The sequence below is a fragment of the Ctenopharyngodon idella genome, chromosome 12 (genome assembly GCF_019924925.1).
Source record: "Ctenopharyngodon idella isolate HZGC_01 chromosome 12, HZGC01, whole genome shotgun sequence".
Taxonomy (NCBI): domain Eukaryota; kingdom Metazoa; phylum Chordata; class Actinopteri; order Cypriniformes; family Xenocyprididae; genus Ctenopharyngodon; species Ctenopharyngodon idella.
The window spans coordinates 14,262,511-14,284,037 of record NC_067231.1 but is presented as its reverse complement, the minus strand read 5'-3'; the positions used below and the strand labels follow the sequence as shown (position 1 = coordinate 14,284,037).

The 21,527-nt window shown below is 36.2% G+C and overlaps 1 protein-coding gene across 2 annotated transcripts; it reads right to left on the bottom strand.

The window, feature by feature from the left end:
- Positions 1-2,932: 2,932 nt before the first annotated feature.
- Positions 2,933-21,099, bottom strand: zc3h7bb (zinc finger CCCH-type containing 7Bb). Of its 2 annotated transcripts, none has more exons than XM_051913977.1 (22): positions 20,857-21,099; positions 19,802-19,862; positions 19,684-19,720; positions 19,374-19,571; positions 17,952-18,110; positions 16,762-16,842; positions 16,614-16,673; positions 16,434-16,476; positions 13,752-14,002; positions 13,348-13,648; positions 12,682-12,740; positions 12,463-12,565; positions 12,198-12,359; positions 11,756-11,961; positions 11,558-11,658; positions 11,241-11,422; positions 10,112-10,188; positions 9,704-9,969; positions 9,406-9,511; positions 6,388-6,496; positions 6,121-6,254; positions 2,933-5,962 (listed from the first exon to the last, which is right to left on the bottom strand). In XM_051913977.1, the coding sequence occupies exons 2-22, from the start codon at positions 19,858-19,860 to the stop codon at positions 5,924-5,926; spliced, it is 2,733 nt and encodes a 910-aa protein (XP_051769937.1). In that variant the 5' UTR covers positions 19,861-19,862; positions 20,857-21,099; the 3' UTR covers positions 2,933-5,923. The 2 variants fall into 2 exon arrangements, with proteins under 2 accessions (XP_051769937.1, XP_051769938.1); XM_051913978.1 differs by having other exon boundaries at positions 12,463-12,562.
- Between the last annotated feature and the right edge of the window lie 428 nt (positions 21,100-21,527).

The following is a 21,527-nucleotide window of genomic DNA, read 5'->3' as shown; positions in this document are numbered from 1 at the left end:
TGGCAGAAACATAATTTTGTGTTTTGCAAAGTTTGCTGCTTCAGTATATAAAGATCATTTGTTCATGTTTCTATGGTATACTGGAAAACAATAAGCATTTCATAAGTTTTAAAGACTTTTATTGGCAAAAACATTCAATATGCAAACAGTTACAGTGTTGACTCTTCTTCATAACCTCTGCAATTCGCTCTGGGATGCTGGACATTAGCTTCTGGGCCAAGTCCTGCATGATGGTGATCCATTCTTGCCTTGTTAGTGCTCAGACTTGATAATTTTATGGGCTTCTGCTTGTCTACACGCCTTTTGAGGCCTGACCACAGGTTCTCTATGGGTTTAAGATGCAAAATGTAATCTCCGAGCCACTTAATTTTCACTCTTGCCTTGTGACATGGTGCCCCATCATGGTGGAAAATGCACAGATCATCACCAAATTACTCCTGGATAGTTGGGAGAAGTTGAAGATAGTTGAGAAGTTTTTGACAACATTCTTTATTCATGGCAGTGTTTTTGGGCAGAACTGTAAGAGAGCCGACTCCCTTGAATGAAAAGCAACCACATGAACGGTCTCAGGATGCTTCACTGTTGGCACAACACACAACTCACCTTTTCTTCTCTGGACAATAGATTTGTCTAAAAAATTCAGAAGGGGAAAATTTTCATCTGAGAAAATAACTTTGTACTAGTCTTCTGCTGTCCAATCCTTGTATTTCCTGCAGAATTTCAGTTTGTCCATGATGTTTTTCTTGGAGAGAAGTGGCTTCTTTGCTGCCCTTCTTGACATCAGGCCGTTGTCCAAAAGTCTTCGCCTCAGTGTGTGTGCGGATGCACTCACACCCACCTGCTGCCAATATTGAGCAAACTCTGCGCTGGTGGAGACATGAATCCATAGCTGACTCCTCAGAAGGAGACATCCTGGTGCTTGCTGGACACTCTGGAATGTCCTGAAGCCTTCTTCACTGCAGTTAAACCTCTCTCCTTGAAGTTTTTGATTATCTGGTAAATGGTTCTTTCAATATTCTCTGCAGTAATTTCCTTGCAAATGAGGCCATTTTGATGCAAGGCAATGATGGCTGCATGTTTTCTTTGGCAATAACCATGGCTGAAATAAGAACAGTGATTGAAAGCATGTCTTCCCTCCAGTCCTGTTTGCTCTTATTATAAAATCAGAATTATAGTGATTTCACCTGACTTCACACTTTCACATGTGCTGATGATTAGTGAAATGATGTTAGCTGGTCATGTTGTGCCAGGGCCAGTGTAAATAGACACCACAACTTTGTGAAGCACAAAACTTGTCACTGACAATACTTTTGGCCACAGATGTAGAACTGCAGCACAGGCGTCAATTTTCCATCTATTTCAAGCCACGGATATTTAGATAACCACAAGAAGAAAAATATGTGTCAACAAAATGCTAGTTTTGGGCACTTGTGATACATGTATTTCAAATCACTAAAAACAAGACATTCTAAAATGCTTAATGTGGAAAACACAATGTTTATGTTCTAGGGGCTCATCTGCATGTACATAGTATGCATCATCAATAAGGTGTATATTGAATTTGGTCTTTTAATATCACTTACTATATTAGTACTTAGTACGAATCTGGTAAAAATAACTGGTAGGCAATGGAGGAAAGCCTTGTTTTGCCCTCCAGGTTAAAGGTGTGTCACCATGTGAAACTTATGAATTGGGGGAAGGGACTTTGATTGGACAAAATACACTGCACAAAAAAATTAAAGGAACACTTTGAAAACACATCCAATCCAGGTATCGCCTCATGCAACCAGTAGTGACACTGACCCTAGCCAAATGCAAACCTAGTGAAAAACAGTCAGAAAAAATGAATAGGGAAAAAAATGTCAGTGGCCTCCACCTGTAAAACCATTCCTGTTTTGGGGGTCGTCTCATTGTTGCCCATCTAGTTAATTTTATTAACACCAAAGCAGCTGAAACTGATTAACAACCCCCTCTGCTACTTAACTGACCAGGTCAATATCCCAGGATTTAATGCTATTCTCTGATTAAAAAGTGTTCCTTTAATTTTTTTGAGCAGTGTATATGTAGTGCAGGATGAGACATCAATATTTATAATTAATTCCCACACTGTAAACCCTTACACTCAAAATAATTAATTGATTTGTGTAGGACAAATTTTAGCACTTTCTTTTTCTTTCAAGTTCACAGAACTGATGCATTTTAAGTAAATTGAACTGTTTCATTGTTTTGAGTTTTATGAACTAATTTCTTTTAATTTAAACAAACTTAAGTTTAACTGAAACTGGGCTGGTATTTCTATTTCCCAGCATGCTTTGCCGATGGCACTCGTAAGGGAGAGTAAATGCTAAAATTAATTATGTTTGTTTTTTTGCGCAAGATTAATTTTAAGTGGGGGATTTAGTTGTGATGAATGCTTTATGCTAATCATGATCATGGTGACAAGGGGTGCTTGCGGCTTGGTTTGAGAGCGAGTATGTTAAATGCTTTATATTGCTGTACTCGTTCAGAAAGTACTATACTATGCGATTGTTAACATGTTAGCAAATTAGCATTTTATGAATTAGCTTGCAAGTTTACACTAAAAATGTTTATGTGGAGGTAACATGATAATTTTAAGTTAAATGTATGAATTAGTGTACTCAAACATTTCAAGTTAAGAACATCTAAAAATGAATCTGCCAGTTCTATTGCTTAAACTTTGAATTTCTTAACTTAAAAAATTTGAGGCAACCGTTTGCCTCAATTTTATTCTGGTTTACAGTGCAGAAAGATACTGTACATTTTAAACATTTCCTAAAATGCATTTTGTTATTGTTGTACGCTAGGACATGGATAACCTCAAAGCTAACACATGTTGGAAGTCACAACTTGGAAGTTTGATTTAAAAATGTCTTTAAAAGGAATTCAATAAAAAGCAATAAAATATCACACATTTTCTAAAACAGTCTATTTATTGTTAAACACTTTCATGAGATTTGGTCCACTGTGATCAATATATCACTTCCAACCAGGGAGAAAAAGGAGAAACCAAACAAACAAATGTAAAAATACAGTACAAAAAGAGGCATTGTTGTTTTACCTTTTCATTTTTTCAAACCCCTGATTTTTACTGGTTATCTATGCAGGTGAAAAATAAAGCCATCTTAACAGAAATGTCTCAACCGATATAATCCAACATTTGCTAAATCCCATATTGTCTTTTTAGGCTGAACATGGATTGTGATGAACATATTTCTGTTTTACACTCCATCCAGAAAGTGTGAAAAACAAAGGTCATTTTAAAATGGGCAATCTTCCTTGGTGTCCGTCCAGAAAGCCCAGAACGTTCCAGTTCTGTGATAAAATAAACTCAAGTGGAGAATGAGGATGATGAGTAGATGACCATTACTGCAGCCTTCAGATAGTCAATGGCCAGCAGTACTAACCCTTTGATATGAATATGAATGATTGCCAACTCCATCCCATATTTGAGCAAGAGAGACTGTTAACTGAGCTTCTTTGTTCTCAGGTTGTGTTCTCTTTATCTCTACGGTTATGCACACTACCTCAGCTCTGCCATGATCTAGCATGATCATGCTCCTCAGAATATTTTAAATGCGAGTTACGTGCAAAACCATTGTCAGAGAACAATTACGATACACTTCCCTCCCCTATTTCCTTAAACAAGTTGCCTAACGGTGTATATATATCATTATACTGAAAGAGTAGGATTATTTGTTAAGGTATTTATAATCATATATAAATGTATAAGGCGCTATGCAGACAAACATAAATATCCATGTATGCTTTGTGTTCCGTCACAGTATAGCGCTGTGAGAATCGACTAAAACAATCAGGAATATGGTGCAGAGGGAATTTGCTAAGGCATGTAGTTTTTTTTTTTTTAAAGATGTCTCTTTACTACAACAACTTTATAAACCCTCTTAAAAGAGATTCAAAGTTTCAGAAAACAGTAACTAAAACACAGCAAAAGCATGACACTCTATACGTTAATGGTGTCGCTTGCTTTTCATTGAGTTTAGGTTGAAGAAAAAAGACATAACTACCCTAGGATCTCAATTCCTCTATTCTGGACAGCTCACTAAGCATACATAGACATAATTCACTGTTAAGTATTATATTCATACATGGATACATATATTTAAAGTGTTATACATAGCAATTAACATATACATATATCAATAGCATATAGGAAGATAGAAGTAGTCATAATGACAATCATTATCATCAGTGTCATCATCATAATAATAGCAGTAGTAATAATATGATCCCTCGGTAAAGCGTACTAGGTCACTCCAGAACGTCCCTCTCAATCTCCATACCAGCTGGAATCTGCTACCAGGCCCAAATCTGCTCCTTCACATGTCATTTAAACCCTGAAGTTCAATGCAACAAGGTACAAACTTGATTCTTTTCTCTTTTTATTTTTAAACAACAAACCATTTCAGGAATTTATAGGCAGTTTGGGGCAGCAGATTCTCATCTAGACCTCACAAAACAGACACTTCTGTAGTGACTCATAAGAAAAAAAACACTAACCATCTAATCAGCAATACATGTCATATAGCATAGCTTAATAACAAGAAGTTCTATGTAATCAATACAAGGTAAGGTTATACTTAATTAAGCTTAACTGCTAAGTTATCAATAATCATTAGTAGTATGCCAATATAGTAGATATATTTGTGTGTGTGTTTGTGTATTTATATATATATATATATATATATATATATCATGTCCACTGAAAGTAAGGACAAGGCATACTAAGGGTAGCACTGCATGTCTTGACAGTATATTTTGAATATAACTAGGCATAGGCAGGGCAAGTAGAACTCTTTTGCCTATTTTCTTGCTAATGTGTCTCCGTTCATGCTTCTAATATGAAACTTTAAACAAATTAGCAACTAGCCCGTGTTGAACTGTGGTGAACAGGAGTCTCCTAGTAGCATGTTTATGGGTTTTATAGATTACGCACTTAAAATCCCAATCTAATAGCTCGAATGAGACAAACACGGGAGCATATTTCAACCATCAATGACTCAAACCAAAAAAAAAAAAAAAAAAAAAAAAAAAAAAAAAAAGAACAAAGTGTTTCAATCCAAATTGTCAGATCACTCCAGACTGCAAACAGTCCTCATGTGCATTCTATCCTACTCTTTATCAAGCACTGCCAAACTCACTCAGTGCAATCCAAAAGAATGAGGAAATGAGTGCATGTCAGTGCAAGATCTGTGACTGGCATTATGCAAGCATCCACGCAGGTGTTGTTGGGGTTGTTTTTACTTAGTTAGTCCATAATTAATTGCCTTGGTGTATCAAATACATTCGACATCTGAACAAATCTCAAATTTCTTGTAAATGGCCACTTTTGGCTGTACATTCAAACTCTTCTACCAATATGGCAGGAACACAGAGTTAAGCACCACTTCATAACTTCAGACAAAATCATTAATCTGCCATCTGACACCACATACTTGACTGAAACATGAGTGGCCTTCATGACAGGTGCTTTGATTTGATACAGGGAGAACCAGTCAGTTTTGGGTTTGAGTTCAAAAAGCACTGTGGAAACAGATAATCAACTCCTCATAAATGTGTTTAAGGAACATAAAAACTGCCCTTACTTGAGTTAGCTGTAAAAGTACCAATGTGCACTCACATACATGACACCCTACGGGCCTGTGCCAAGTGTCATGTCAGTGAGTGGGCGAATGTGTTTGATAATGAGTGAAATAGCATGTGGTGTGTGTATGTGGCAACAATCACTGTGTTATTCCTATAGTCAGGCGCTCTTGCCTTGAAGGGCAACAGAGCTTCGTACTTCCCAGAGTGGCACTGAAAGAGTGGGGAAGGGCCTTAGAAGCTGATATCTGAACAGGAAGACTCATCCAGACCACCTGTAACTGCACACTCTCGGCCCAGGTCACAGATCCCCTCCACCACCAGACATCCGTCGCCCAACCTGTCAGAAAGAACAATGATAAAGGCCCGTTCACACCACAGATAAGTAAAGGGATACTGATAAAGATATATGCGGTTTAAAAACAATAAGAATAAGAGCTTTCCATTTTCTGTCCACTTAATCACAGAAACAAATCATTTTCCTCTGCAGCCACCCACCATTGACTCAGAATAGTCAGTTGGCATGGCGATCTGTTTTTCTTCTGGGGGTGGAGTCATGAGGGTGCCATCTGCACGCCGGTTCTGATTGGTCAATGATAGCCACATCTCGTACATCTGCTGCATATCTCTCACTTAGAGATCACAGAAAGATACACAGCTCATGTTAAAACGCATTAACATCACTGGATCACTCCCACAAAACAAAAAATGATTTTTTGTTAACTTAAGCTCTGAATCATTTAGTTGAAGGAAGTGGATTCTCACAGCTGTTGTTTTTCATATAGGTCCACACATCCCTCTCCTCCAAACTGTGTGCAAAAGAACAGTTCCCAATATAGTGGCACTTCTTCTGTTTCATGACATGAACACACATCTGCAAGCACAAATGGATAGTCAGAGATTATGGAACAACACTCAGATTTCTCAATTCATTTATTGTAAGTGATTTTAAAATGGAAACAATGGTCCAACTCTTCACAGTTCATTTTAAGCTATGTTTGCTGGCAACTCTTCCAGGGTTTAAACCTTCCAGAGAAGTTTAAGATTAGTGCCTTATTAAATTTAAGCTGGAAAATTAACAAAAATTGCTGAGTGGGGGGCTCTAACATTATAATTTCCAAAACATTATTGGATGACACTCCCAAGATTTTACATAAATTATGATAATTATGAGGGCTGGGTTGAAAATTTCCAGATTTAACCGATCTTCATTTTAATATACTATCGGTTTTATCGCAAGTAGCTATTTTTTAGTCCATGCTGTTTTCAGTCGATACACAAGTTAAACTTCACTAAACATTATTTGTAGCGTGCCTGCCATCCAATAATTGTGCTTTGTTACTTTTGATATGAAAAGTCTCCGTTTTCAAAGTCGTTAAATGCCGTTTTGATGCTCTTTGTGGCACGACAGATTGCTGAAGCGATCAACTCTTCCACTTTACTACTAGTTAAAGCACAAAATAAATGTGAATGAACATCAGAAGGTGTGTTTGAATAAAACAGTAAACTTACTGAAATATATCACATCATACGTAATCGCTCATTAGTTAACAAGTTAAATATATACATATTCTATTATATACTCATTATATTTTTGCCTGTTAGTGATTTCTTAATGTATGTTTGAATAGATCTGTCATGAAAACTAGCTATGGCAGCCACTATTTAAATGATTATATTTTCAACACAAATTGAACTCAGATCTATCTAAACATAAATAGCATTTGAATTGATTTAGGCTCTGTTGTTAATTTTAACCTTTAATATGATTGTAATGCACCAAGTGCATTCCTTGTATAGGTTAATAAAACCAGAATTAGTTTGGGAAAGAGTTTTTCCCCTTAAGAAAAAATTGTATGTACATGAAATTTTGACAAATGAATCTGTAGGATATCAAATTAAGACCTTGTGAATCAGAATCAAATTGGGAAATCCATACTGATACCCAGCCCTAATAATTACAATGATATTAAGATATTTACTGGAAATATGTATTCAACAACTTATCTCTGTCTGAACAGAATCATCACATAATACACTGAATTGTTGCTGATAGATACTATGGCTGCATCCAAAATCGCATTCTCTTTTGAGTAGATATTCCGTGACTGCTAAAAAAGTATGTTCTATATAGTATCAGGCTTGGGAGGGTTACTTTAAAAATGTATTCCGTTACAGTTACAAATTACTTCATAAAAAAAGTATTCAGTAACGTAATCCAAGTACCACAATATGAAGGTAATGTAATCTGATTACTTTTGAATTACTTCAAGGTCACATGCATAAAAAAAAAAAAAAGAACGAAAGAAATTGGGGGGGGGGGCAACTTTACTGTAAATAAATTGCATTTTTAAATTTAATTTTATTTCTTTCTTCTCAATTTCTGCAAGTTTTTAAATTTTACACGTTCCATACTTTTGAATGGATCTCAACAATAAAAATATTTTAAAAATCTGATAAATTATCTATTGCAATATTATTATCATTGTTGTTGTTTAGAGCTTAAAAATATAAAAGTCACATCAGATCATAACCAAACTGAACAAGCTCAGATCAAACATTTCTGTTCATGTTTGTTCTGCTTTAATTTTAATGTTTAGCATTTTGGTTACTTTTAAAAACTATTAAAACTAAGCAATCATGTCTAATTTCCACAACTTGGGAATACACAGACCTAAAAATATAAAAAAAAAAATATATATATATATATATATATATATATATATATATATATATATATGTGTATGTGTATGTGTGTAAAGGGCTATTCAGACATCTAGTGGCTACAGTATGGTATTACAGATTATTGTTTTAGCCCTTTGATAAAGAAAGTGTTTTCGTAGCTGGAAGGCAGAGTTTGCACTGTACAACCATGTCGTTTGCATTTTTTTCTTTGAAAACAAAATAGCAGCGAAATTTCCATGAATTGAAAGCGTTTTTCCCCGCGGGCAGCATCATTTCAACTAGCAGCAGTGATTCAATCTGTGTCTGAGGTGATTGTAGACGGGTGTTATTTGCGCATGCACCAGCGGGTGGCTCGCGCGAGTCATGACAACAGAACCAGGAAATACTGTATAATCAAGCAGTGCTTAATGTGTGTTATTATGGCAAAATAATGATTTATTTAGTTTTAAATGAAACGATTGTAATCCTGATAGTATCCCCCCTTTTTTCAAAATGTAACTGTAATCTGATTACTACGTTTTTTTGACGTAACTGTAACGAATTACAGTTACTGGATTTTGGTATCCTGATTACGTAACGCCGTTACATGTATTCCGTTGCTCCCCAACACTGTATAGTATGAACATGCGTAGTATGAATGTAATCCAGACGCACTACATTCACTATGTTGTCATTATCATGTGACCTACCAAAGTCAGTCACATGCCATTCACAAATCCTCTCCCATGGCCTCATGGGATACTAAAGTGTCCATCGTATGCATGCTTCAGAATCTCACTGAAAGAATTAGGTCATCCAGGGACTTTTTGCCTACTCTTTTATGAGTGCTGTGAATTCGAACATGCTTCTTTTGTCACATACTGTTTTTGGCCTACTATATAGTAGGGAAGTATGCGATTTCGAATGCAGCCTGTATCTCTTCATAACAAATCATAGGCATAAGAACTTCCATTATCATAAACATTACATTGTATGATGTTTAACAGATCATAAGAACAGCACTGCAGCTCAGTGTCAAAACTACAACCTGCTGAAGAACCTGACAAAACAGTTTCTGTTTGCTGTCACAATAATTTAATCAACAAAGGACTGACTTACATCATATTGTTGGGGGTAGGTACGGGAAAAAGGCAGCGGCCGCACTACCACCCACTTTTTCTTCTCAAACGATTTCACTAGCAACACCCTGCGCTCTTTTGTCCAGCTGGAAAGAACGGACAAAGCAGAAAGAAGCATTATACCATAATAACACCAAGAACCATCAGCAAAGATGCTGTCTACTGTGTCTAATAAAAGCAGTCACATTACAACTGTTCCAGTAAATATTGTAGGCACGTTAATTTTTAATGAGCATCCTGGTGGTAAGATGATGCTTTCTTGAATAAGAGAAGCTAACCTGTGCCTGGCTTTGGCAGTGCAGTACTTCAAAGACTTGTCTGGCTCATTGACCTGGCCCTCCCTCCAACACTGTCCACACACAAACTTCATCTTCAGATTCAGGCCCCGCCCTCGACCGCATCCTACAAGTCCTCCTCCACCTCCTCCTCCTGTGCTTCCGCCGCCGATGCAGTCTCCTCCCACCCCTCCAGAGACCACAGCACTACCGCTCACAGCACTGCTGTTACTGCTGCTCCCGCTGGGCTGGTGTGGCCCGAGCATGGGCTGAAGACGGCGGTGAAGAAAGAAAGACTTGTTTTGTAAATCAGACTTGAACCAACAAAAAGCAATCAAATGAAAGGACTAGATTTCAGTAATGATGAGTGTTTGTGAGACAGCACAGTGGCGTTCTTTGTCAAAGCCTCACCTTCTGTCTTTGTGCATTCTGTTCCAATCGGTGCCAGTGTCTCTTTGACTCCTGCACCATCTCCTCATGGGTAATGCCTGACAGGTAAGAAATAAGCACAAACAAAAAAATCATCATGCAGCTCATTTTTACTATCAGCTTTCAATTATCCGATTCAAAGACAAGTGATAAACCGGGGCGTGGGGCAAAAACGGCAGCGAAAGTGACAGTAATGCCCTACACTACAAAAAGTTGGGGTTTGGTGAGATTTTTTGGTGAGTTTTGAAAAGTATCATATGATCATGGGGACAGCATTTATTTGTTAAAAAATACAGTAAAATCAGTAATATTGTAAAATATTGTGGTACTGTGCAAAATAATCGTTCACAAATCGTAATTGAGGTAAAAATGTTCAATTAATCGAGATTTTGATTTTAAGTCATATCGTCCAGCCCTAGTTACAATTTAACAATATTTTATTTACATATTAACATTGATCAGCAAACAAACAGAAGCTCAACTGAACCTGCTTGACGCACAAGAACAAACCTCATTGGTTCTTACGGAAGTTCAAACATGCTGCATAACACACGAGAATGAACCTCATTGGTTCTCGCACGTCAAGCAAGCATGATTGAGCTTCCGTTTGTCATAACTTAAGTGTGCGTTGATAAATGTATATACGTGAATAAAATGGAATTAAATCTAATCAGCATATAAAGTGATTGTGTATTTTCAGAAAATTTGGACTAAAACGTTCAATTCATATGGAACAGTTTTATTATCTCTTTATGAAATTTTTCAAGCGTAAAAGTGTGTAAAAGGTAGTTGCGGTCTATGGAGGGACAGAAAACTCTCACATTTTATTAAAAATAACTTAATTTGTGTTCTGAAGATGAATGAAAGTCTTACAGGTTCAGAACGACATGAGGGTGATTAATGATGACAGAATTTTCATTTGTGGGTGAACTAACCCTTTAAGTAAAGTTTTTGAAATTAATGGATGACGTCACAAAATACAGCCATCAAACATTTTTAAAAATGCATAAACATTTTACAGCATAAACAAAAGCTTGATAAGGATACTAAGGTAAAACATTAGACTGCAGTGTGCATGCATACAAATAATATTATAGCATGTCTTATGTACCTGTGTCCTGCTGAAGCACCCAACACTTGAGTTCTATGACTGAATGTGCAAAGGAACAACTATCCTCCCGCTGGCAGCCATATCGCACCTCATGGCGGCACACGTCAAACTGGCAGAGTGGGTGAAGAGGGCGTACTTTACTGTAGCGCACGTTTGCTGAGCGAACCACGTGCACCAGGCACCTGTCCGGATAGATGGCATTGTAAGAGACAAACATATGAGAGGAGATATAATGCGATGGCCACTTTAGAGCTGCAAAATCATATTAGTGATCAAAGTCTCAATAAAAAGACAGAAGTCGGGAGATGATGACTCACTTGTTATCGTCAAAGGGATGTCGTGCAGTGAGGTTGGAACACACAGCGAGATTCTCTTTGCTTCGCTTGCTAATGATACGAGGCTTACTGTCAAAACATTCCTAAAGGAAAGCAGAGGCCAGAATAACAATTTAGCATTTCTAAACAAGAATAATTTCTAGGTATGAGACAAGTATTACATAAGAAGACACACATTACCTCACAGAGGAACATAAACATGCCCATATGGAGCTGAAGGAGACGGGTGACACTGAGGGCCCGTCGTTCATTGGTGCCCAGAGGGTCAAACAGAAGCTCACGACTTAGAGCTCCCTTCCTCTCTTGGGTCCACACATCTATCTCCTCCTGGCAATAGGCAAAAGTGCAGTTTTCACCATACTGGCACTCCTGACGCTCTTGTACCTCTGGAAAAACAGAATGATGATGACAAAAAAAACAAAACAAAAAAAAAATCATTTAAGAATCATTATTAATTATGCATTAATATAATGTATATATTTTTAATAAAGCAATATTAATTAGGAATTACTATTTTTTTTTTTTTTAATGGGAAGAAAAAAATCTGACATTACTGATAACAAAACCAACGCTGACATAATAATAAACATAAGTAATACACATAATAAACACAGAGCCATACCTTTGCAGAGAACAAACGCCCCAAGAAAGTTATTACGAGCTGGACGGGGTCGCACCCTTTTCCAGGTGGGGTCGTCTGAGGATTTGAGGCGACAGAGCAGCACATCTCTCTTGCAGCGATGCGCTGCATCAGGCTGATAATGGTAGTCCATGACCCGAGGCCCTAATTAAGAAAAGATCCACCTCTTTCAGACAGGTATAGCATGTTTAGGAATAGTTCCAATATGTAACTCTTTTTTCAAATCACACATTATGGGATTCAGTACCTATGCGACTGTAGCAAGCATTACAGGCCTGTCTGAACTCGTGTGTGGCAGCCAAAGGGTTTCGTGACAGCAGAGAAAGGTTGGTACCGACTGGGCCATTCTGCTGGAAGCAAAGGACAGTTCTCTGACCAGGTGATTGCGAACCATTTTTACAAACATTTAAAGACGTTCATGTTGAGTTCATGAGTAAGACTGAAGAACAGAACAGTTATGACTCACTGCACTGGCGGCATTATGATTACGCAAACTGGGGATGAAACTGTGAGAGATTCGTCCACCTAAGATTTGTAAGGAAAGGAATGTTAATAGGATAAAAATGCTCAAGTTATCAATATCAAATTATTATCATGTCAATACATTTTCTGCATTATTCAAATACAGATACACTAACTTTCAAAAGTTTAGCATTAGTAAGATTTTTTTTTTTTAGTGTTTTTAAAAGAAGTCTCTTATGCTCACCAAGGCTGCATTCATTTGATCAAATACAGTAAAAACAGTAACATATTTATCGGAGCCAGTAACCTTGTGGGCAGCGCTGACATGTAGCATTTTCAGCAGCCATTACTCCAGTATTCAGTGAAACAAACCTTCAGAAATCATTCTAATATTCTGATTTGTTGTTCAAAAAAAAATTATTAATGTTCATAACGAATGTGCTGATTAATATATTTATAGAAACCATTAAACTTTTTTTTAGGATTCTTTGATGAATTAAAAGGACAGCATTTCAAAATGGAAATATTTTGTAGTGTTATAAATGCCTTTACTGTCACTTTTGTTCAAATTAATGCATTCTTGCTGACTAAAAGTATCAATTTATTTCCAAAACGTTTTTCCAAACTTTTGAACGGTAGTTTCACACACCAAGTCAGTTAAAACACTCACCAGGAAGTGTGTACTCAGAGAGGGAATCCAGTCCTCCTGTGCTCAGTGATCCAGACCCGCCCTTCCCTGCAGTGTCTCCAGCCCCAGAGCTGAAGGAGCCAAGGGAGTCCATTGTCTGGGAAGAGGCTTCACTTTGACCTAGCACTGAGAAGCTCTCCAGTGGGGGGAGCGGACTGACAGCAGAGTTGAAAAATGGAGTCGTGAGCTGGCCTGACGAGGCTGGGAGGCCCGGAGAGTATGGGGGTCTCAAACCCACAGCAGTGTTTGGTAGGTTAGTTGGAATAGCCCCCTGAACTGGGTTCTGATGGAGAGACAAGTAAATATTAGGTACTTTTACACTGATCAATCCAGTATTGAATGAAAACGTCCTACTGTCCCTCCCTGCAGCTCTCCATTACACTCACCACGCTGACCTCAGCTCCTTTGGGAATACTTTCCAGCAAGGTGTCCAGACATGAGGTGTCCTCATTCATCACACATTCTCCCATGTGTTCAGATACAGGCACAGAGTATGGCACCCGCCCTGACGGCTCCTGACTTGGGCTTTCTGGCATGTCTTGGGGCACAACAGGGTTCTGTGAGGGAATCTGAGGGTCATCACTGACTGGGATTGGTGTGGCCAGAGGGGCAGGGATGCATTGGGCACTTGTTAAGTCTGTGGGATAAACAGATGAATAAACTGACTCACCTATTCATATATGCTTAATGATTACGTTCATATATTTTAATCATAATTTTAAATGCTATAGGGTCATTCTGTGTCACATCAACCAAATTTCAGCATCATTATTTTATTTTCCCAGAGATTGGTAGGTCTATTAGTAAAATCTGTTAACTTCAGAAATCTTTGTTGCATTATATGCCAACGATGACAGTTCAAAAATGAGAAAACACACTTGTGTTTTTTGCCCAAAGTTTGCATGCCTGTAAACTATGAAAGATCTCTTAATATCTTTTTAGATTCTGAAGCTGAAGAACAAAAAATGTTGAAACTAGAAATTTATCTAAATTTTTTTTTCTATAACACAATCGCATAAATAGATATTGCCATAAATATTGTTTTTCCAAAGTTTGCGTGCATGTAACTCAAAACTTCACAGTATTGTAACTATGTTACCGCATTGACATCCCAATATCTCTAAGACTGAACCGTATAGGGCCTTAAAAATAAAGATTCCAAAAGAAATGTTTCACAGGAACAAGACTCTAAAATGATATTAAGATATCTTCAATACTTCGTTACATACATGCAAACTTCGGAAAAATATTTTTTTTTGCACTCAGGTAAGTATGTTATACACAATTGTTTTGATAGAAAGAAACAAGATACATTTCTAGTTTCAGTATTATTTGTTCTTCAGACATTCTTCTTTAAACACTAAGTATCAGCTGTTTGAAAAGTTGACCACATTTGGTTTTCGACCATTTAAAATGGGCAAAAATTCAATCATTTGGACATGGAGTCACATTGAGATCCCCATATCTATGGGACTGAACCATATAGGGCCTTACAAATGAGGATTACAAAAGAAAATTTTAATAAGAATGAGAATCTAGAAGGATAAAGTATCTGTAATACTTTTTGTGTTACAGACAAGCAAAAGCAATATTTATGGCACTCCAGACAGGTACGTTCTATCTATGTGTTGATAGAAAAAAAAAACGAGACATTTCTAGTTTCAACATTATTTGTTCTTCAGCTGTTTCTCTTTGAAAGAAAAAAGTATCACTGTATGCAAAGTGACCCACACTTAGTTTTTGACCACTAAAAACAATTTACCAATTTACTTGTGGAGCCACACTGAATTCCCCATATCTCTGGAAATGAACATAATGGGCCTTAAATTAATATACCAAAAGAAAAGTTTAAGAACTAGAATCTAAAATCCTATTAAAGTTATTTTTAATAGTTCTTGAGTTCCAGGTATGTAAACTTCAGGCAAAAAACAAGTTTTCCTATTTTTGAACTGTCACCGTGGGCAAATAATGCAACAAAGATAGCTAAAGTCAACAGATTTTACTAAAAGAATTATCAATCTCTGTGTAAAAATTAAATAATGATGCTGCCATCTTTCTAAAGTCATTTTACCCTCCTGTAATCTGCCTCCAAATCTCAGGTGAAAATTGTCATTTTGACCCCCCTGTATAAAGTAAATATACATCTGTGACATTTAATATTTTGGCTTTCTTCTTCATTTATGCAAAAAAAAAAAAAAAAAAAAGATCAAAATCAACATTTTTTGCCAGAGACATCTGGTTGAGTTGACATGGAATGACCACATATGTATGTATTAGTGGTGCAACGGATCACAAAACTCACGGTTCGGATCATATTACGGTTTTTGAGTCATGGATCGGATCTTTTTTCGGATCAGCAAAAAGTTCAAACATTATTAAAGACAAGTGAACAGTCAGTAAAAAAAAAAAAAAAAAAAAAAAAAACAAGAATTACAAATACACTTATTATTAAAAGCAAATATAAATTCAATATAACAAAGTTACAAATAAAGTAAGGTCTAACAGTAGTATTCAGGTACAGAAACTTAAATGTAAGATAATGCTGCATAGTGTTCACTGTATAAATTAAATATAGATTAATCTTTGATAAAGCTGTGTTTTGATGTTTGATTAACATTACTAACATAAACAGAAGCAGATATTTATAGGCTGCTGTCACTTTAAGAGCTAATGCATGGATCCAATATAATAATAGACATCCGATTTCTTTCTCAACTGTTTACGTTCACTTAAGACATAAGCGACTGTGTTTACATGAATACTAGCCAAGATGGCCATTTAGACAATTTTGTATGTATGTATCCATTCAAGCACAAAAAGACGTGAAAGAGAAATCGATTCTGTGATTGCACGCTGTCTGAAACGCACCTCTCTGTGCACAGATAACAGTGCATGAGTGCTCTTCTTGCGCTGAAATGGTTTAAAATTACTTGAATGTGTAAATTGGCAAGACAAAAAAAAAAAAAAAAAAAAAAAAAAAAAAAAACATACACATGAAAAACTGTCACTCTATGATGGTTAAACTACGATCCGTTACACCCCTAGTATGTATGCTATATATAAAATACCTGATCCAATATCAGTCAAAGACTCAAGACCATTTGAGGAGGTCTGAAAAGAAAGAGCAGGGAGGTTGGTTAATTTAATCCAAACCATGCAATTCTTATTTGTACAAAATAGCTTTTATTTTATAAACCAATTTTTTACTACTTTTAACTACTTTATTGACCAATTGTTATAAAACTTGCCTCCCCTGTATGAGAATTAGTTTCTCCATTGCTGTCTGCCCCAGATGTTGTAGAATCAAGCTGAAATAAAAAGTGCATGTTAGGACAACTATATAATTGGCAAATTATCAATATTTAAAACTAATATCATTTAATCTAAAAGACAAACCTGAGGGCTGACGTATGCTTTGCGAATTTTCAAACCAAGTTTGTTAGCTAGATCCTGAGCAAGCTCACTGACTTGCCTGTCCTGTGTAAAATAAAGTAAGCAAACAATGTTTTGTTAGAGAAGCATTACAAGAATTTGCAAAATAAGGCATAAACATTTCTAACTGCATATATTATACATATATTTATATACACTAATATTCAAAGGTTTGGGGTCAATAAGATTTCTTTAATTTCTTTAAATATTACCATTTAAAACAACTTTTCAATTGTAATATATTTTGAAATGTATTTTATTCCTGTGAAGGCAAAGCTGACTTTTCAGCAGATGTTACTCCAGTTTTCAGTAGCTATGTTTCTATCCACCTATTTTTATACACCAAAAAAAAAAAAAAAAACGCTAGATGGAAACGGCAAGATGAGCATAAATTCTAAAAATATGTCTTGATGTGCATCAAAAAAAGTCATGTGACTGCACGATGCAACGGCATAACTGGACTAACCAGCAGACCAATCTTGTTGCACAGCATCTGAAATGTTCTTTTGGTCATTCTGCTGTTGTCAAAGTGGCTCGGTTTAACTACCTCCCAGTACTGTCTTACACGACTGCGTTCCAAGTAATTTACTATATACTATATACAAAAAAGAGCAACAGTGGCTTCTCTTTCTGCAGCAACTTACATTTTTCCTATTGATATTTGGTGCCAGTTATCAGGAAGTGACAATTTTGTTCTCTCGAATCACTGGATAGAAACAGTGCTTTATTCGCAAATGTTTTATGCAATATTCCAATTTTGCGCACAAGTTAAATTTACAGTTTTGGATGGAACCATAGCTAGTGTCACATGAACCTTCACAGATCATTTTAATATGTTGATGCTCGAATCAAAAGAAGCATTTCTTGATATTATCGATGCTGAAAACAGTGCTGCTTAATATTTTTGTGGAATACTTCTTTCAGGACTCTTTGAAAAGAAAGTTCTATAGCATTCATTTGAAATAGAAATCTTATGTAACATTATAAATGTCTTTACTGTCACTTTTAATCAATTGAATGCATCCTTGCTGAAAAGTAGTATTAACTTAATTAAAAAAAAAAAAAATGTAATGACCCCAAACTTTTACACAGCAGTGAATAAAAAATATAAACTGCAGATTAATGTTTCATTGCTTCTGCATATGAATACATACGTGAGGGGCAGTTAATAGGCATCCAGTGCCACACTCATAAGCCTCTCTGAGTCGGCCCAGCTCCCTCAGACAAAGTGCCTTTCTGTAGAGTGCCCTGCGACTGCCCTCCGACACACACAGCGCGCTGTCACAGTCCTGCACTCCTCGCTCATACTCTCCCTAAACGTAAAAGACAAGAGAAGAGTTTGATTTGCAGAAAATGTCTGTACTGCATGATAATTTGCACATACTGAATTCAAGAGGGCAATCAGAGAGGGCCTAAACTATTGTAAAAAAATATTTAAAAATTTTTAACAATAGTTTAAAAAGTTAAAACTTTTTAAAGTTACTTTTGGAATTCATAAATTGACAATAAACATCTAAATCTTTTTGAGGAAATAAACCCTTAAAATCTGCCTATTCAGTTCATGTTGTGTTGTGTAGACGCCCATTTTCTCCGTATTAGAATTTTTCTGCCTAATGCTTTCAGTTCTCCAATTGGTGTTCCAGCTATGAAATTACAGAGGGCCAGTAGCAAGTCAATGAGAAACTAATTTCAAATTACAGGAAAATTGACCAAACATATCGCCCATCTAAATGGCTGGGGTCTAAGTTTATGACATGTTCCGCTGTGGGGAACCACGATCGGGGAAAAAAAAAACGCTGATAAAATAGCTAGCGTTATTCGCTATGCAAAACATAAGCAATGTTAGTGAAGAGGACATTGTTGCAAATACATCAGAGCTTAATTTGGTGCAGAAAGCCAAAGCTTTTGAAAGCATTTCAACCCAACCCAATTATAAGCGATACCCCTGGATCACAGCATCAACCAAGAAGCTAAAGCTTTACTACTGGAATTGTCTGCTGTTTTGGGTAAATAATTTAAAATCTAATAGGTCACGTGCCAACCGATTTTATTCTGGATTTTATTCTTTATTCATTTTGCAGAATTACTGGTCGATCTGACAATTTACCATCTCAGCGACCTTTAAGCACATTTGCTGTAATTCTGCATAATAGTTCAACTTTTTCCAAATCTTAAGTTTGTTACAGTCTGGTTACATTTATTTAACAGCTGCTGTGAAAATGCCGCAATCACTGTTCAATGTCTTTTATGCAAAGAGTCTGTGCTTGATGCTGTCATTATGTGTCAGCTTACATTAAATTTTGTTGGTTTTGTGTTATATGTTTTGCAACCTGGCCAGTTGTCACCATATTCCGCTGAAATGCACACACCGATTGTGTGATGATGCAATTATTTGTAATTGACGATTTGAGGACAATGAGGATTTATTACATTTTGTTTCATATTTTGGTGATAACTCTCAAACTCACTGTGCTGATTGCTTGTTGCATTTCTTGTCAAAGGTAACTTCTGCAGTACTATTTAAATGACAGATTTAAATGTCAACCAACTGTCCAATAAAAATCGTGCAGACTTACCAGACTATAATGTGCAGCTGCCCGGTTCACATAAAGACTCTCTAACAGCTCAGGGGGAATGACCAATGCTTCAGACTGAGCATAGCGAGCTACATTCACACCCTCGCCATAATGGACTGCTGCCTGTCTCCACTCTCCATCACGATACACTGCATTACCTTCATCCAGCAAATTACATACTAGCTGAGTCAGGAATGCCTGCAGAAGAAAGGAAGAGACTTTCCATTTAAATTAAGATGATGAAATTCAATAAATATGGATTGTCTAGGTGGGGCATTTTTTCTTTGGAAATATTACACATAAATCATACCTCATATCCTTCAGGTTCAGGGAAAGGCAAAGATGACCTATGGCAAAAAAGACAAATACATTTAGCAATTTTGGAACAGAGCAGAAGAGAAGAGCAGCACAAAAATCTACAAACTTACTGAATGAATCCCAAAGCTTTCTGAATTTCTTCCTTACGCTTCTGTCGTTCTGGATCCATAGCTGTAACCCATCACAAACAGAACAAATAACCATTATGAAGGAAAAAAGCATAACAACAACAACAAAAAACAACGTTTTGTAGCGGCAAAACATACATTTACTATGTGGTTTTATAAAACCCAAAAGACAAAATGTTACGTGAAAACATTTCAGTTATAGGTTTTCATCATTCTAACTAGCAAGTGAATCATTAAGCATTAATTAGTCACGAAAAGACAAAAGACTACAACTTTTATAGACTTAATTATGCACAACGTTGGCAACTAAAACATAATTATATGCACAAACAGTATGTATTACAGATATATAATGTCTAAGGCCTAAAATGTGAGATAAGCAAGTGAGAGCACATCCCCGAGCTCGCCTAAGAAAAACACCCACTAAAAGCAACTCTCTCCGGACTTGAGATATCAAAAACAACTAACACCAATCCTTCAGCGATACTTGAAACACTCCTCAATATAATTTAGAATATATAACACATTTTTACCGACTTAACGTTGAAAGAAACTGTCAGAGTAACACATTAATGAGAAAGTTAACTTGCACGGGATTCGGGTTAGCTTTAATGCTAGCTAGCGCTCGGCTAGCCCGCTAATGCTGTCAACTTCAGGTTTGTTTACACCGATTAATATCAATGACGAATTTTATATACAGGCACAAAACAGTACCAACAAACATCTAAAACATATTTCTAGAGTTTAATATTTTATAATTAAATTCTAACGGACGTTTTCTGCGGCGTTTCGTATAAAAAATCTCTTTACAATTCTCCTAGTAGCCAATTAGCAAGCTACCCGAACTGCTGCAGCGAGGTCGCGTTTAAAGAATTCTTTACCTTAGTAATTATTATTTTAAAACACCACAGGATAAAATGAAAACTAGAATATTAAAACTTGATTATTAAAATGTTAAATATAAGTTAGTCTTCATTTAAAAAATCAGCTAAGTAGCAAGCTAAAACAGAGGCTTGCTGGGAGGACAGTCAACCCACCTAAGACTTTAGATCTTCTCTTCAACCAGGAACTGTTTGTTAAAGCAGTAAATCCCTTGAAATGTCAAGCAAAAGGTTTGGGTGTTTTATTCCTTCAAAATCATACTTTTAATTCATTCGCCTGCCCCAAATCAACGGACAGAACATGTGCGCCTTAAGTTGCGCTCAAGTTTAACTAAACCGTCCAGACTGTGAGGTCCTAAAGGCTGCAAGGCAGAGAGATGGATCTTTTTTGTTCAAAGTGGAGCATTCAGCCACTAGGGGCATGGGTGGTTTTCTTTTTTCTTTTTTTCTTTTTTTTTTTTTACAAAAACTTGACAACTCTTTAATAAAGCAAACCAAAGCTCCCTTTTGCTTTTATTAAAAAAAGAAAGAAAAATAAATCTGTTTTATTGTCGGCCCGTGTTAACAGTTAATTTAATTCAGGTACACCTGTCAGTATATGTTTATATAGATTTATTAGCAATATTATATATTTATATCATACTTTTTATAATTTATGTTATATGGAAGTATAGTGTTAAATCATTTAAATAAAAATTGAGGAATATCACATGAATTTTTATTTTTATTATTATTATTATTATTATTATTATTATTATTATTTAAGCCTCCTAGCTTACTGGGAAGGCTTCTCAAGAATGTTTATAATGTACTGAATCATAGCAGTG